The 18,822-nt window shown below is 38.5% G+C and overlaps 2 protein-coding genes across 8 annotated transcripts in view; both read right to left on the reverse strand.

Annotated features, from left to right (window-relative positions):
* Positions 1-9,906, reverse strand: part of Map3k13 (mitogen-activated protein kinase kinase kinase 13) — a 123,289-nt gene extending 113,383 nt beyond the window's left edge. The window contains exon 1 of the mRNA XM_004834849.4: positions 4,106-9,906. The gene's annotated coding sequence lies outside the window, so the exon portion shown is untranslated. The remainder of the gene's footprint in view (positions 1-4,105) is intronic.
* LOC147825418 (uncharacterized) overlaps positions 1-18,822 on the reverse strand; it is a 60,658-nt gene that overhangs the window by 25,131 nt on the left and 16,705 nt on the right. For 4 of the 7 annotated variants that reach the window (XM_087187036.1, XM_087187037.1, XM_087187032.1 and 1 more), the window contains 2 exons: positions 12,589-12,828; positions 9,932-10,100 (listed from right to left, as the gene is read on the reverse strand). The exons of 2 other annotated variants lie outside the window; for them this stretch is intronic. Coding sequence is in view for 1 of the 5 variants with exons in the window: in XM_087187032.1 (XP_087043158.1) it covers positions 12,799-12,828 (30 nt within the window). In the remaining 4 variants the exon portion in view is untranslated. Of the gene's footprint in view, positions 1-9,931; positions 10,101-12,581; positions 12,829-18,822 lie in introns of all 7 variants that reach the window. One more of the 7 variants, XM_087187038.1, reaches the window with a different exon arrangement.

The raw sequence follows: 18,822 nt of genomic DNA on the forward strand, positions 1-18,822 counted from the left end.
GTTTTACAGTTTTCAGTACTCTAGTGTTTGTTTGGTTTTTTGGTTGTTCGAGGCAGGGTCTCCCTTTGTAGTTCAGGCTGCCCCTGAACTCACTATGTAGCCCAGGCTGGCCTTGAACTCGAAGCAATCCTCCTGCCTCAGCCCCCCGAGTGCTGGGATTACAGAGGTGTGCCACTACACCTGGCTCTATATAAGGGTTTTTGTGCTCTTTTTGAAGACTTATTTCTATGTATTTTGTTTGTTTGTTTTTTGGTACCGGGGATCAAACTCAGGACCTTGTGCTTTCGAGGCACGTGGCAGAACCACCTAGCTAAATCCCCAGCCCTGTATTTTATATTTTTAATGATGATATTTTTACTTATTCTCTAATACTTTAGCTGCCCTAATTATTTCTTTTCTTTTCTTTCTTTCTTTTTTTTTTGGTACTGAGGATCGAACTCAGGACCTTGCACTTGCCAGGCAGGTGCTATGCTGCTGAGCAAAATCCCCAGCTGTCCCCTAATTATTTCCAGTGACCATACTGACTATAACCTGTGACTTTGTTAAATTCATTAATTAGTTAAAATAGTTTTCAAATTGATTCATAGGGTTGTGTTTTTTTGTACTGTACACATCATGTCATGTGTGAATAATGGCCATTTTATTTCTCTTCTGAAATGTAGGCCTTTACTTATTTTTGCCTTGGCCCTATCCTAAGCATTTATTATTTATCTCATTTACTCTTTATAATAAATCAGTGCTGTTCCCACTTAGTCCATGCTATAATGTGGATCCCAAATGTTCCCCAGAGGGCCATGCACTACAGACTTCTGGCCTGGCATGGCTGGGAAGTGGTGGAAACTTATTAAGAGGTGGGACCTAGTGGAGGTTTTCCAGTCACTGGGGCTGCCCCTGAAGGAGGGTCCTGGTCTCTTCCTCTCTCTTTTCACATCTGGGCCATGAAGTGATTTTGCTACACCAGGCGCACCTGCCATGATGAGCTGCACCTCCCACCCTACGCCAGGGCCATAAAAGTAATGGATTTGCCAATCATAGAAGGAAACTTCCAAAACTGTGAGCAAAAGAAACCTTTCCACTTTATAAGCTGATTAAGATACTGTATTTTGTTATAGTAGTAGAAAGATGGCTAACAGCACACAAGAACATGAGGCTCAAAAAGGGTCAACAGGTACCAATGCAGAGGGGACTCCAGGCACAGGAGATGGGGAGCTGCTACTTAATAGTTTCAGTGTTGCAGGATGGTAAGGTTCTGGAGCTGTTACACAGCATGTGAATACACCACACTTAAAAAGGGCTAGATTGGCAAATTTTGTGATACGTTTTAAAATCGTAATTAAAAGTAAAGATATTTTTAGAAACATTAACAGAAAGTTTATTATAAGTTCTAAAACAAAAACAAGAACAACAATGCTGAAACCATTTTTTTTAACCTATCGGGATTGGCAAAACTCCAAAGCTCTGATTACACTCTCAGTTGGCAGGGATCTGGGAAACGGTACTCTCATTCATTTCCAGGGGAATACACATTGATACAACCCCTCTGGAGGGCTGTATCCATGATACCTTTGATCTAGTAATTCCACAACAGGGCACTTCATCACACAGACACACTGCATGCATGTGTGAAATGATGTACTGACCAGGTGACAAACTTCAACACTGTTTACAATAGGAGGACACAGGAAACAAACAAATACCTATTGCTAGGTTATTGATTGGTTAAATAAATTATAGTACAGCCATACAATGGAATAGTATGGACCTGTTTAAAAATGAGGAAGCTCTGTATTACTAAAAGGGAAAGATATGCAACGTATATTACAAGTGAAATATTCAGAACTATGTAAAATGTTATGTGCAAAAAGGAGAGAAATAATCTATACTTTTCTATATCCTCACATATACATTAAGAAGTTCTAGAAGGATACATGGAAAAACAGCAGCAGTGATTTGTGGGCCCTTAATGGGAAATGAATGGATAGGGAACTGGCTAGGGTAGGAAGAAAATCCCCACACTTACATATAAATTTTAATGACACCAGTGATACTAATCTATTCACACAACTATTTACCAAGTGTCTACTATATGTCAAGTAGGCACTGGCAATATAGCACTGAACAAGACAAAGTTCTTACCCTCTTAAAACTTACATTCTAGGGGAAAAAACCAAATACATGTGTGTGTGTGTGTGCATTGTATATACATTTTAAAAATTTATAAAATAAGTTAAATAATGTCAGAGAGCTATTTTTAAAAAAGTAAATCAGGATAAACGAAGAAGGAGAAAATGTTGGAAGAGGACTAGTGTGCTACTTTGGCTAGAGTAGTCTGGGAAGCCTCTCTGAGGAGTAGGCATTGGAGTGAATACACTCACTGAGTGACTGGAGGGGAAAAACATGGAGGGGGAAGAGCTTTCGAGGCAACAGACGCTAAGGGCAGGAACAAGCCTGATGCACTCAAGAAACAGCAAAACTACCTGGGGCAAACTGAGGGAGGAAAACAGAGGTAAGCAATGACGCAAGATTGGCTCAGAAGCCAGAGGTGCGGGCTCTACGGGACGTGGGCAGTGGTCTGGATGGTGCAGGTAGCCTGTCAGAGGTTTACAGATGCCCAAAGGGGCCTGGCTGAGACCCAGCCAGTACACAGCTGTGTGCCCTCCAGGTGGTTAAGACTGAGATAGTTCAAATCCTGTCAGGACACAGCCGCTTCCCTGGTAACAGTGTCACCGGCCACACAGGCTTCTTTCCCAAGGCCCCCCATTCCCTCCCTACTCTTGCCTCATGAATCCACAACTAAATATTGACAGTCACTTGGCCCTGAAGAGGCTTAGGGACATTAGGCAGCTCAGGAACCTAAAATCACTGAGATTCAGCAAGCGGTATGGTGACTGAAGATCGGCCCTTCCTAACAATCCTAGAGGCAGGCCGCTTGGAACAGTGTGTCCTGGACTTCCATCCCAAGAGGCAGCTGGGGCTGCCTGCTTTCCCACTCCTCCGGAGAGCAGGGGTAGTACACAGGCAGGAGAAATGGACTGAATGTCCCTAAGCTAAGGGCTGAGATGAAGACAGAGGAAAGGGGAGACTCAGTGAACTTCTGCATAAATGATCTTTTCTCAGCAGTTGCCAAGTGATCTTAAAGGCTTTTGCAATTCTACATAATATGTTTACTACATCAAACTTACTTGCATATTCAAAGCTATAGAATTGTCATGTACCAGGAGTTTGTTTTTTCAATACATTGTTAAAAGGTAAATAAAATGTCAATTTTGGCAAAACACCAAAGGCAACCTTAACATTCTCATAGCTGCACTTGATAAAGTCAATTATGTTTATGTAACATTGTGTAGTTCCTGGAATCCTGAATTCAAACTAGAACAAGAACAGCTGGCATGGCAACTCTAATTTCATATATGAAATTTATTTTATATACTACAGTGCTGGAAATTTCATTTGGTAAATCAATACAGATGTCAAAATCTTTTTAAAAATATTGATTTCTCCAAAGTAGCATGACATTTCTAGGCTGCTTACCACTTCTACCCATATTCACCAGGTTTTTCCTCTTTGAAAATGCATTCTGGTGCTCTGAAATCTAGGATCCTAGCACTGTGTTACGTTTTAACTTCAGCTTTATTCTCATTCATTTAATTTCTTTAAACATAAAAATCACCAGTTTAATTACACCACAGTAATATTCACTAACACCAATTTGTAACACAAACCTAAACTAAAGGAAAAGAAACTGGAAGGAACATGGGAGAACCCTAAGCACTATTTAGAAGTAATAGATCTCAGGGCAGCAGATACATATTTACTCACTTTTATTTTCTGACCGTAAACACCTTCATTCAATGCAAGACAAGACATTAAAAAGCATTTTATGTAAGCAGACCTGTTGAAAAGCCAAAAAGCTTCACAGCTTTCCTTTTTTTAAAAAAAAAAAAAAATCAAACTACTTGTAGAAATGCTGAAACTTTCTTTTAATAAGTAGATCTACTACACAGCATCAAAAGCCAAACAGAGACTTGATTTAATCTTATGGCAGTTACTCTTAGAATCCTTTTTATATTAACAAGTCATAATAGTTGTTTAAAAAAGTACTTACACCAAGCTGAAGTCTGGACAGACAGCATGAAACTAGCAGCAGCCACCGATTTCCTCACAGACTAAACTTTGTCCCCTTCCTGGCTCTTTCTGGATCAGGTTCACACCGCTTTGGACGCTACCGCCCAACAGCAAGGTGGGAGGGTTTGTTAATTTAACTTCCCGTCCATAATCGCTTATCAGCAACTTCTCAAAGGCTGAATTAAATGTGTTTGAAGAGACAAATGTAAGGAAGATTATAGGGAAAGCCTGAAAAAAAAATCTCATAATCTCTGATGGCTGGGTTTTGGTTTCAGCAGGGAATTCCTACTCCAATACGTTCCTAGGGTTAAAAAAAAAAAAGCTAGTCCTCTGAACTTCAAATGTCTTGCTTGCTTCCTTTATAAGTTTCCCCTCCCTCTCTAAATCTATGTATTGTGCAATAATGGCAGAAAGGGGTCAAAAGGTTGCTTCTCTGGTGTTCCTCATCTCCTTCATCTCTGTTCTCCCTATTTTACTAGTGAGAGGAACAATGCAGAGTTCTTGGTAAACTTAGTGCTTTCTTTTAAACCACCTGCCTATTTAATGTAGAAGTGAGAACTCAGATCCCAAATTCTGTCCTTTGCCAGATAAAATGTTACGTTGTTTTACTCCTTTCCACTTCACTAAGCTCCTCCTTCTGAGCTACTATACATCTGCAATTTGTACCACTGGCCTTTGAAGCAGCAACCATTTACGATGTACTCACTGCACTAATCACTTTACAAACATTATCTTCTACTCTCCCAGACAGCACACATCGGGATCATCTTCAAATCTTCTTACTCCAATTCTCTGTACACAATGTGATTCCTTCTCTATCCTGTTGATCCCCTGCAGTGGGCACTGTGATGGGGAGAATAATGCCCTTCCCCCAAAGATGTCCACGTCCTACTCATTAGAACTTGTCAATATGTGACATCTTATGGCCAGAGGGATTTCGTGGATTTAAGGTTAAGAACCGTGAGATGAGGGGATTATCCTGATGGGTCCATTCTCCAAAGGTGGTGAACTTTCCCCGGCTGCGGTCTGAGAGCTGTTGATGAGGACTCAACTGGCTCTTGCTGGCCTTAAAGATGGAAGGAAGTGGCCTCCAGAAGATAGAATAGGCAAGAGGCGGATTTTGGAACACAGCCTAGATGACACCTTGATGTTATCCCAGTGAGATCCATATTGGACTTTCTACCTACAGAACTATAAGATAATACATTTGTAGGGTTTTATGTTTTGTTTTTGTAGAACTGAGGATTGAACCCACTGACTTTGTACTGAGTTACATCCTCAGCCCTTTTTTATTTTTTTATTATGAGACAGTGTCTTACTAAGTTGCCCAGGGAGAGCCAGGTGTGCATGCCTCTAATCCCGGCACGCAGGAGGCTGAGGCAGGGGGACTGCTGTGAGTTTGAAGCCAGCCTGGGCTACATAGCAAGACCTTGTCTCAAAAAAACCAAAACCCAAACCAAAGCCCAAACAAAAACAAACAAAAAATGAAAACCAAAAACAGAAACAAAAGGTCAAGCTGTCCAGGATGAGTTCAAACTCCAGGTCCTCCTGCCTCAGTAGTATTGGGATTAATCCTCTGAGTGCTGGATGAAGGGCACACACAATCACAACCAGCTTAAATTTGTGTTGTTTTAAGTCACAAAGTTGATCACAATTTTTTTATGGCAACAAAAGAAAAACAATATGGGTATTTCAATTTCACAGTGCCCCTTTAAAAATATAATACCAAAAAGAGTACTCCAAATGAGGTGTGATTAAGAAAAAAATAATTACAAAACTATCAATTTCCTTGATCTGGCTGCTCTACATTTATTATTTTATATTTTAAATGCATTGTATTCTTAACTCAATAGATTCCTAAGTCTTTAATCACATGAGCTATATCCAACCAGATGCCTGACCTTCCCTTCTCTCTCCTCTATTGAGGTCAAACACACACATTTCTGGAGTGTAAATTCTGGTTCTATTTAAAGTTGATAGAAGAAATATGAACAGCTCTTAAATAAGTGAAGACACTTGACCTCACTTAGTATGAGGGAAATAGAAGCCAGCATGGTGGTACACACTTGTAATCCTAGCATTCTAGGAAGCTGAGGCAGGAGGATCACAAGTTCTACCCCAGCATAGGCAATTTAGCAAGACCCTGTGTCAAAATTTGAAAAGGAGGTGAGAATGGAGCTCAGTGTGAAGGCCCTGGGTTCAATCCTCAGCCCTGGAAGAAGAGAGAGAGAGGAGAGAGAGGAGAGGGATAGAAAGAGAGAGACAGAGAGACAGAGAGAGAGACAGAGAGAGACAGAGATAGAGAGATAAAGAGCCAAAGAGAGAGAGACAGAAATAGAGACAAAAAGAGAGAGAGAAATTAAAATAGAATGACATTATTTTAACTTTTAAATTAGCAAATTTCAAAAAGTTTCATTAGACACACCTTTGGTGACTTTATGGGAAAACACATTTAATGAAAGATAAATTGGCAAATTATGAATACATATACCCTTTCACTCAGCAATAACCCAAACAGACTTACACATGTAAAATGTGTACGTATGTACATGGATACTCACTGCAGCATTGTTTACAAAAGTAAACAATGTCAATCAAGAGGGATCTGATAAATTAGATTACAGTACAGATAGCTAAATGGGATACTGGGAAAAAAAGCAACTTTGTGTTGATGAGGAATGATCAAACTATATTCAACTGAAAAGGGACAAAGAGTAATATATTTAGAATGCAATTATTTGCATATCTGTCAGGGAGAGAGAGAGAGAGAGAGAGAGAGAGAGAGAATATGTGTGTACCTTTCAGGAAGGATATTTAAGAAATCAGAAAACAGTAGTAGTCTGTAGGAAAGAGAATTCAGAGGACCTCTGAAGTTTAGAGGTGGAAAGCAGACATATACTTTTTTCCTTTTTCAATCTATAACGAAGCTGGTATTACCTATTTAAAAATAGATATGCTAGTGGGTGTAGTGGTACCTTCTTATAATTCTAGCACTCTAGGTGGCTGAGGCAGGAGGATCAATCACAAGTTCGAACCCAGGCTGGAAAACTTAGTAATTTAGCAATCCCTTAGCAACCTTGTCTCAAAATAAAAAATAAAAAAGGAGGGGCTGGGGATTTAGCTAAGTGGTTCCGGTGCCTGGCTCGCAAGAGCAAGGTACCAAGTTCAATCCCCGGTACCAAAAAAAAAAAAAAAAAAAAGGAGTGCTGGAGGATATAGCTCAGTGTAAAGACCCTGCTTGGGTTCAAGTCCCAGTAAAGAAAAAAAAGAAGCTAAATGCAATATGGTACTCTGGATTCAATCCTAGAACAGAAAAATTATAGTAGTGGAAAAAATTATGAAAATTTTATAGAAGCCAGATTTTAGTTAATGGTCACGTAATAATGTTAATTTGCTAATGGTCATGTAACAATGTTAATTTGTTACTTCTGACAAATGAGCCAGTGGCTACAGAAGATGTTATCATGCGGACAAACTGTGAAAGTTATATATATACTGTCTAGAAATTTTCTGTAAGTCTTAACTTTATTATGAAATTAAAATGTTATTAAAACAACAAACAGACATTAAAAAATTATTGGGTGGCTTTGAGTAAAATGGGTTAGAGAAAGGGGAGATTAGAACCGAACACACCAGATGAGAAACTGTGGAGGAATCATGGCATGAAGTGACAGGGAATTAGGTAAAAGGCATGAAAATAAGTAATCAGAAGATACATGTCAAAAAAATCAAATTATTTACAGTATCACCGAGAAATCAGAATAGTGAAACTAATGACAAAAGACAGGAAGGAGAATGAAATTAATTTAATTCATCCAACAAATACTTGTTGGTACCTAGTATGCCAGGCATGATGTGATGAGGTGAGAGAGTTTAAAAATGCCAAGTACAGAGTGACCTCAACATATCCAAAAGGCATCTGAACAATGAGATGAGGGCTCAGGTGAGAGGACAGACCAGGAATAGTTGAGAAATATTAAACAGAGTGAGGAAGGGGAGGCCAGCACTCAGCTGAAGGACATAAACACAGGGAAAGAGCGCAGTGGCAAAGAAGACAGGGAAAGAATGGGCAAAGGGTTTGGGAAAGAAGCACGATAGTGTGATTGTCTGGAAACCAAGGGAAAAGGAAAGAGCTAAGAAGCGGTCCACCAAATCCACTGTTGAAGAAATTAGGATACACAAAGACCACCGGACAGCTGCTTAGAAAGAGGGATCATTGGTGGAAAAAAGTCATTCAAAAGACCTCTTTCACTTCCAGCAGAGCCTAAATGGAATCCAGATTATGGAAGTCAAAATGTTCTTACAAGAAAGCACGTCTGATTTAAAGGCCTTTGGGAAAGGGGATTCCATTTACCATCATGCCTCTTAAACTGGGGAATCTGAAGCCACAGGGTAGATCTTTATGTTGTATCAGCTTTATTTGGGAGAAAAGAAATTGAAACAGAAGAATGCAAAATTTGCATGCATGTTTAAGACAAACCATTATTTATTATCTTAATGTAATCCTGATAATTACAGACTTCTATAGTTTAAGAGAAACCAATTTTAAGAATAATCAAAATAAACCAGCTTCTTTCCTAAATGTTTGGATTTCTAAACTAAAAGTTGCCTTATATAATAAATAGCTTTCAATACTTCATGTTACATCATCTGAAATTACCTCTCGAGGCTAAAAAACAAAAAGCTAATGCAATACCAAACCTGGAAGGCATAATTATAGCTCTTATAAGTATTTTATTCAGCCTAGGTTTTCACAATGAGTAACAACTACAGGGACATGTTGTCACTTCTTAACATTACTACCTCCAACTCTGCTGTCACATTTTCAAGATACTGACATAATCATGTTTGGAGAAAGCAAATCTGAATTCATATAGTAGAAAATAATAAAGTATTTTCTTTTTCATAATCAAGAGAATGGCAGAGTTCCTTTTTGTTGTAAATGTAGATTCAGGCCATTTGGTTTGTGTACTCAGTTCATAACAGAATAATTAATACTACTGAGTTATTTGGTATTACCTAGAGGGGAGAAGAAACACATACCTACAACCAGCAATTCAATTCTCAGGCACACACCCTAGCAAGGTTCCCACCTGGGGTGTTGAGACACCCTAATATGCAATGAGTGTGCCCAGGGTAGACCTCAGCTCTCCAGCCAGCCAGAAACTTTCAGGCCTGAAATACAGCTTCATTACCTTAACCAGTGTGCTATACCAATATTATCTACCATTTTCTGTGTGTGGTATGACGCGAATAAGGTTAAGAGACACTGGTACAGAAGTGCTTACACACGACAGATACATATACGAAACATACATATATGGGAGCAATGTTTGTAATAACTAAAACCAGGAACATCCCAAAAGTCTACCAGTCAATTCAGCTACTACTAAACTCTGGAATGTTCGGACAGCAGTGAAAAATAATAAGCAAAAGCTAACATGCATTGTCATGGAGAAATCTAAGGCTATAATGTTGGGGGGAGGGAATGTCCCAGAAAAAGACATACAATATGATTTCATTTTTATAAAATTCAAAACAATGAAAAACTAACCAGTATATGGTTCTGGGATACACAGATATGTGATAAAATTACTAAGAAAATCAAGAGAAATAGTAACTAAAAATTCAGACCCTTGGTTATTTGTGCAGTTTAAAGAAATGTAGGGACCTGGAAGGAGCCCACAGGAGGTACTAGGAACAAGGGTCACATTGCCTTCCTAAACTGGGCCATAGGTACACACATATTCTCTACATAATTATTCCATAAATATTTTATAAATTTTGAAAATATTACTGCACTTACACTTAGTAACTTAAAAATTTTTTGTAGTGGTGCTGGGCTCAAACCCTGGGCCTCATGTGTGCTAGGCAAGTGTTCCACCACTGAGCTATAACCCCAGCTCCTTTTTCAAAAGCTCTGCTTTGTCCATAGGTAGACAGCAACTGAATCCATCTCTCTAGCAGAATGAGGTCTATGGGATAAAAGGGACAAACACAGACACGTCAAGTTATCCAGAACCTTTCACAAAAGACTTGCATGCTACACAGTTCCAACAAAAAGTGTTTAAAGCTCCCCAAATAATTAAGTTAAGAACTAATTTAAACTTAGTATGCTATCATTTTGATGTACTATATGTGTAAATTTTAATATTAAATTTAATACAGATTTAAAGATTCAGGGCTGAATAAACTGGCAGTCTAGGGATGAATAACTGCTCCTGCTATTTACTGAACAGTTACCATTTCATTGTGCATTTAGACCACACAAGACACTGATAGAATGACAGTACTTTAAATCATTGTGTATATCCAGCAATGTTTGCATAGTCAGATGCCTGTCAGTCTGTGAAAGTCATCTAAGGGCAGTATAAAGCTTCAAGAGCAAAAACCGGGTATGTTTCAGCTAATATAACTGCCAAGGAAAACACACCAAAGACATTTGAAGAATTCCTGCCTGTTCTGTCACCTGCATTTTAGGGGCCACTGGGAAGCCACCCCAGAGGTATAAACTTCCAAATTAATTAAATTTATTACTTTTGATTTGGAATGTAAAAGAAATCCAGCTTGAGCTCTCCCTTTAATATTAAAACAAATAAAAAGAGCCACTTTAAAAGCAGATGTATTCATGTTTACACAAAGGCAATATTTTTCCTTGTCTTTTTTCCCCCTCCCTCTAAAGTTTTAATGGCTGAATGACCTAGCTGGAATTCCCCTGTCAGCTCTGGAGTATCTATTTGGAACTTTCAAATAGAAACTACATTCACATGACACATTAGAATGGTAGGCTGAGAGGTATCTCTCTCTGTACCTTGAACTTGCTATGTTAGCTCACAGGTGAATCAATAAACTTTACACAAAATGAAAGACTTTGTGACTTCCTGTAAGGCTATTTGAGAAAAGATCAAATTTCAATGTATTTGACATTATACATTCACAGGTTATATGCAGAAAAACTTTACCAATTCAAGAAATAATCTTTGATATAACTTTAAGCTATCAAAGATGTACTCATTTTCAAGTCTTTCAAACCATGAATGTATGATGGTGAAGTGGGAAATTATTCAGATATTTTGTGAAAAGGGTCATGGGAGACCTGTCCTTTTCCATGTGATCCAGTTATGAAGCCAGCTGCGAACCACTGAAAGTCCATAGGTTATAGGGAACAGGGCGGATGTTTTAGAGTAGAAACAAAACAACCCATTTAGCCACACCTCTAGTTTCACCCTTGGCACTTCGCTCCCTCATTTTCAAAAGGTTAAAGTACAGTGAGTGTTGCTCAGTCACCTACTTACTTTCAAATTGTTATAGGGCAGAAAAAACATGTAACATTTCACAATCTGAGTTTCTGCAGCATATATTGGTGCAGGGAAAGAATAGAGTATCTGGCCGACGAGACAGGGAGCTCCCAGGACTGTGAAGTAGGTAAGTCACTTGCCTAGGGCTAAATGGAGAACAAGGCAGCCTGGCTCTGAGTCCAGGTGTGTAACTGAGGCAGGGTGCAAACAGGACTTTGAAGTAGCCACTTGATAGGAAAGAAGCAGGTAGCTGCACTTTGGGATGGTACAAGGGGAGAAGAAATCACATGGTTACTCAAAGGGTAAGTGTGAGGAAGCAAGATGAGATTGATGCAAGTAACTAATTCCCTACCCCACTTTTGAAAAACCCACCACTGATTAATGTTATTCCTTTGAGACTCCATAAAAGTGAACCAGCTCTGCTGGGGGGGGGGGGGCTTGTCTGTGGAACTTCCAGCTCTACTGTCATTAACTGGCCTGCTCTGCCCATGGAACAGCTGGTTTTGCTTCTTAATTAAGCTTCTCTGTCTGGAGCAGCCAGTTGTGTTTCCTTCCTATAATAAATGTTCTTTTTATTTTCACGTTAGACCTACAACATGATTTCCACCTTACATGAGGCAACAACTCATGCTAGTGGTGCAGGAATGTGGGTATAGCTCCATGGTAGAGCGCTGACCTAGCGTGCATGAGGCCCTGGTTTCAACACCCAGCACTGCAAAAACAGACAATAAAAATAAAGTATAAGGGACAATTTAGCAGCATGCACTGCTTTTTAAAATACTTTTTCCTAGGCCATTTCAATGCACTTTTTATAATAATGGCTGGAATCCTCTTAATATTACAGGGGGTTTTTTGGGGGGTTTTTTGGTACCGGGGATCTAACGGGTCCTTGTGTTTGCACAGCAGGCAGCGAAACCACTGAGCTAAATCTCCGGCCTATATTACAGGTATTTTAAAGAAAAATTTCAAACAAGTAGTGTTAAATAAAAATTACAGAAGGTCATTGTTTTGGTCTAAGGTCTTGCCCCAACAAAAAATAAAAATGGAGTCACCCATGCCTAAACCCCACTTCACCAAGTAAAAACTGAATTTTTTTTTCTGACCTGAGAAATCAAATCTCCCTGACAGACCAGTTTAATTAATACCAGTATTCATTACCTCTTACCAAAAAGAAAGAACTCGGGTCCTTGAGCTTTCGGGGCAGGTGGCGGAACCATTGAGCTAAATCCCTGGCCCCATTTTTCTATTGTTTTATCTTGCTGTCCCCATCTTGCAATGAAAGTAACTTTAAAATGATCAGTTTGCTTTGGTTTCTTGTTTCTTAAAGTCCTTTTGTTTGTAAAACTAACTTCTGCTCGGCTCATCAGAACACATTCTATTTCATGGAATGAAGTGTTGCCAGATTCTAGAATAGAAAATGAAGGCAATTAAGATCTTTAAATCATTGGAATTTTGTCCTTTGACAAGCACAACATCACAATAATTACAGGACTGGATTAAAGGCCTGGTCATTGTCTTTCCTTGCTCAAGCTCACAATGCTGCCTTCCCTACTGCCTCCAATTTAGGACAGATCAGTAAATGGGATACAAACTTCAAATATAACCGTAACTCTGATTTTTCAAATAAAGCTGGAATAAAAATTGAGGATCCAGGGGAAGAAAAAAATAGATAACCAGAATGTTTTCTCCCTAGGACTTTGCTTCCATTTATACCTCCCTACTCTCATCTGCTTAGCAAAAAGAAAAAAATGATTTCTTGAAATATTAGCAAGATATTTAATATTAACAATTATAATTAACTCCTAATCTTAACTTCCTAAAATACCTTGTTGTTTCCTTCCCGTGGCTTTGTAAAATACATGTATTTGGTCTTCATCTCATGTCATATAATCCCTAAAATGCTTAGGATCTTCAAAGTGGTAAATATGCTTTTGTTTGCTAATGAGCTGGCTGAGGCTAGAAGCCCTCTGTGGCTTCAGGACAGGAGCTGTCCATGGAGAGGGAAGGCAGAGTTAGGAGTTGAGGTGATCATCCTGATCTCACAGCACACTGGCCCCTAGTGGAGAGAAGCTATGAGTTAAATAGGCCAGTGGTGTAATCGATTGTGCCCATGTAAGGAATCACTCAAAAACCCACAAGGACAGTTTTCTGAGAGCTACTGGACAGCTGGACACATGCAGGGTTCAGGAGGAGGCCGTCCCAGAGTGCGGAGGCTCCTGGTCCCTTCCGTCACACCCTGCCCAATGTATGTCACGTGTATCCTTGTAACATAAGGATATCCTTGAGTGGCATGAGCTACTCTAGCACACGAAGTGGGTGCGAGAGCTCCGATTTATAGCCAGGAGTCAGAAGCACAGGTAACACAGCCTGGGCCTGGCAATTGGCACCTGAAATTGAGGTACAGTCTTGGGAACTCAGCCTTCAACCTATGGGATCTGATCCTCTCTCAAGATAGTGTAAGAGCTAGGGCAGAGGAGGTGAGCCAATCCCAGCACCCAGGAGGAGGCTCCCCCCAAATTCCACCGCTCCTAGGGCAGAGGAGGTGAGCCATGTGGGGGCCAGCAGCACCCCCCCGCTCCGTGGAAAAGAGAAGACCCGTAAACAAGCCTGAAAAACAGATTTCCAGATCACCTGCAGCAACCCCAAAGGGAGACAAGATGGAACAATCTGATACTCAACCACCTGGACTCCCTGAAATGGCAACAAAAGAGGATCTGGAGAAAATGAAATCAGAAATAATTTCTCAGATAACAGCAAAGATTGTGCCCATAGTGCAAGACATGATTAATAAATCTAGAGAGGACACAGATAAAAAAATAGAGGATCTGAGGAACATGATAGAATCCCAACATAGGAAACAAATGGAATCCATAAAACAGATGCAAACAGATTTCCAGGAGATTAAAAACTCCATTGAAAGTCTACACAGCAGAATGAGCACATGTGAGGACAGAATTTCAGATATAGAAGATAAGATTGCAATTAATGACCAGGAAAAGAAAAATTGCTTTAAAATTGTAAGGGACCACGAGAAAGCAATCCAGCAGCTGCTAGATGATGCAAAGAAGAATAACATAAGACTGATTGGAGTCAATGAAGAAACAGGAGAGAGTGCAGATGACATAAAAAAAACTGTTCACAGAAGTGATGGCAGAAAACTTCCCAAGCAGGGGAAAAGAACTTGACATACAGATAAGTGAGACATATAGGACTCCAACTAGCCTTGATCAAAAAAAATCTACATATAGGCATATAATAGTTAGGATTCCAGAAACCCAACAGAAGAACAAAATTCTACAAGGAGTGAGAGAAAAGAAACAAATCACATACAAAGGAAAGCTCATCAGAATCACAGCAGACTTCTCAATGCAAACCCTCAAGGCAAGAAGAGCTTGGAGTGATGTATTTCAAGCCCTAAAGGAAAACAGCCTCCAACCTAGATTGATGTACCCTGTAAAACTATCTTTCAAAATTGATGGAGAAATAAGATACTTTCATGATAAAGAGGACCTTAGGAACTTCATGAATACCAAACCAACACTCCAAAAAATTTTAGACAAAATCCTAGGAAAAGACAATGAGGATTACAACCCCAGGAAGCCCAGCACAATGAATCCATTGGGCATGACAAATTAAATGCAAAGGGGAGAATCCAACAAAAAGAAAAAGTCATAACAAGGCTTTTAAAACTTTTAACTTCATCTCCCTAATGAGTGTATAATCCAATCTTGTTGTTGTACTGATTAGTATTTTTCTGATTTCAGTGTTGCACACCTTTCCTTGTGCTGTACTGGCTATTTATCATCTTCTTGTGTCTACTTTTTAATTGGGTTGTCTGTTAATGAGCTAGGTTATATTCATTGTAAATATGGTCTGTTTAAGGACTTTTCATTTTAACGATGTCATTTAAAGTTCTAAATTTTGATGGAATCTCATTTATCAATTTTTTTCTTTTATACATCGTGTTTTTTGTATCCTAGGAAGTTCTTGCCTACCCTAAATTCATGAACATTTTCCCTTATAATTTCTTCTTAAAGTTTTATACTTTTAGGCCTTCATATTTAGGTTCATAGGTCCTTTTAAGTTATTTTTATGTATGGAAATAAAGGGTTGAGGTTAATTTTTTACATACGGATACCACATGTTCTAGTGTCATTTGCTGAAAACACTATCTTTTTTCTCGGCTCTTGATTTGAGTTTATATTCTATAAAATGTTAATGTTAAATAATCTTTCAAAAATCAATGGACCATATATGTGTGGTTCTATTTCTAGATTCTCTTTTATTCCAATGATCTATATGTCTTTCCTTACACCAACACTGCCTTGATTACTGTAGCTTTAGAGGAAGTCTTAAAATTAGGCACTAAATGTCTTCCAACACTGTTTTTTTTTCTTTTACTTTTTACTTTTCTAGGTCCTTTGTACTCCTACATAACTTTTAAATTTCAATATCCAATTCTTCATTTATAGCAAGTATACATAGACCTGAATTTTTATAGATACCTTGTGTTTTCTAATCCTGCTAAATTCAAATACAAGTTCTAGGGGCTCCTAGAGATTTCTTAGTATTTTCTCTGTAGATGATCATTTCATCTACATATAAAGATTTTGTTTCTACCTGGCCAATCCTGTCCTAATTGTGTCATTTTATTGCCAGACTATTTTGGTTTAGGCCTGTGTGTCAAAGTTTAATGGACAGATGAACAGTAGGCATATCTGCCCTAGTTCCCCACCTTAGGGAGAAAGCATTGTATCGTCTCCATTCCTATAAGGTGTTTTTGCTGAAAGTATGGAGTATATGTCTTTAATCTGTTGAGAAGGTTCTGTTCTACTTGTAGTCTTCTGATAGCTTTTACCACGAACAGCTGTAGAATTTAGTCTGATACTTTTTCTCCAACTACTGACAGGATCACATGGGTTTTTCCTTTCCTCTGTTAAAATGATGACTTTTGGGGGTGGATCTTCCAATGCTGAACCAACACTGTCATCCCTATAATTAAACCACTTTCTACATACTGGCAGATCTGACTTCTAATAGTTTTGTTAAACAAATTTCTATCTATGTTCATACTTTTTTCTTCTATTATCTTTATCCAGTTTTAATATTAGCACAATGTTCATTTCCTAAAATGAGGGGAAAAGTGTTCCTTTCTTCTTTCTGCTTTAGATGTTTGATATAATTTATCAGTTAAAATGTATATGAGCCCATTGTCATATAGGTAGGTTTTCAAGCTAGGAATATACTTTTTTTAATAGGTGCTATTCAAATTTTATATTTCCTCCAGAGTTAGTTTCATTAATTTGTCTTCCAAGGTACTTCATAGAAGTTGTCAAATTTATTTCAAAACAGATTTTTGTAATATGCTTTCTATATCCTTTTAAATTCTGTAAAATCTGTGGTAATGTCTCTAGATCTTGATGTTGTAATTTTAAAAATGTATAATTGATATTGTGTAATGGGAAGTAAAGGTCTAAAGGAGCAGGGGAAGTGGGAGGGGTAGGGGAAAGGAAAGAGGGGAAAGAAAAAATATGAGAAAAGGAAAAAAACAGAAACAAAGTCTTTGCAAATAGGGAAGGGTGGAGGGGGTGAAGGGAGGGCAGGGGAAGGGGAAAAAAATAAGAACCAAGATACTCATGTAATGGTACAAGATCCCAGTGATGTATATAACTGTATTTTATACCTAAAATGTACCCATAAACTTAATGGGGGAAAAAAAGATAGTGTAAGAACTGAACTGATGGCCCAGGGATTTAGCTCAGTGGTTTTGTCACCTGCTGCACAACCGCAAGGACCCAAGTTCGATCCCTGGTACCCCCCCCCAAAAAAAAGAACTGAACTGGAAGACATCCAGTTATGGTCTACTGCAGAACTGATGGTTTGGTGTGTGGGGAACCCCTACGCCCACATTTGGCCACCGAAGTCTTCTGAGCTGAACTCTTGTTGAATGAGGGTACAGGAGAAACTGAGTTTGAGTTTGCTTTTTCTATTCACATGCTTGGCTTATTTATTTATTTATCCATTAATTCATTTATTTAGTTTGAGACAGGGTCTCACTGTGTAGTCCAGGCCAGCCTCAAACTAGTGGCAATCTTCCTGCCTCAGCCTCCCAAGTGCTGGGATTACAGGCATGCACCACCACACTTGGCATTCTATTTGCATTCCTTAAAGCTATATAATATAAAGATGGCTCAAAGGATATTAATTTAAAATGCTGGCATCTGGAAGGGGGAGGAATAGAATTTCAAGAACATCTCTTCTTTTTTGTTTCTTACATAATGGCCCAAATATATTTACAATAAAAAATTCCAATAGTTATTTTCCATGCAAAGATTTTTATGTGAAATTATCTATCAAGAAGAAACTCTCAAATGTAAAATCAAGAAGTATTTTGATTTCAATGACACAATTACATTTCTCAAGTAAGGGATAACATACTCATAGTGCCTTTTTTTCCTCCAAGCTTTCTCTGACTGACCTACTATACGCGAATGACTCAAAAACTGATATCGTCTGCTTAGATTTCTCTTTTCTTTTCTTTGGTTAGCTTTGAAATATCTTGAGCAAAAAATATAATAGTAATATGCAGTAAACTAAACACTTCTGGATCTGATTCACTCCACTTCCCCCTTCTGAGAAACAGTTTCTTGGCAATATATCCTGCTGCCTTAACCCTGGGAACCCATGTCCAAAATAGGGCCATTGTCTTAGCACTGTGACCTATCATGCAATGATTAACAAACTGCATAAGGTCACTTCTCTTTATTTAGGGGTTGGATGCCACAGAGACAAGCAGACTCTGGAGCTGCCTAACTATCCAAAGAACTTCCCAGTTTTAGTCCACAAATAACTTCCACATTCTCCTCTTCATTAGCTCCAATCACCATTCTGAATTTGTTGTTTATCTCAGAGAAGTACCATTTTTCTTTTTCATGAAAATGTCAAAGATGCTTTTGAAACTTGTTTTACTCAATTTTTTATTTTCAATTTCCTTATTAGTTTTGTTCATGAAATTCAGAATTGTATCCATATGTCTCATTAAAGTTTTACATTCATATAATATACTTTCAAATTCACTTCCTCGCATTGGTTACTTTCTTTCCTTGCTTTATACATTGCCAGGAGTTTTCCTAGGAGAGCTTTACACCTATTTCCACTTTGGTCAAAATAGTGTCTCGTACTATTTGCATAAAATTCTGTAATTTGCTTACATCGAGATGCTTTAGATTTCAGCATTTCTTCAATAGATATTCCTCACGTAATTAATAAGTATTCATTTGTTTAGAAGTGCCCTGACTGTATTTTATCCCCTTATTGGAGTAGCACAAACTGGGGAATGTCTGCATTGTATAAACCCCAACTATTTCTCCCCGGGTAATTTTCTACCACGGTCTTGCCA

The sequence above is a fragment of the Heterocephalus glaber genome, unplaced genomic scaffold (assembly GCF_053883595.1).
Source record: "Heterocephalus glaber isolate CG9 unplaced genomic scaffold, H.glaber_assembly_v1.0 deba00001504, whole genome shotgun sequence".
Taxonomy (NCBI): domain Eukaryota; kingdom Metazoa; phylum Chordata; class Mammalia; order Rodentia; family Bathyergidae; genus Heterocephalus; species Heterocephalus glaber.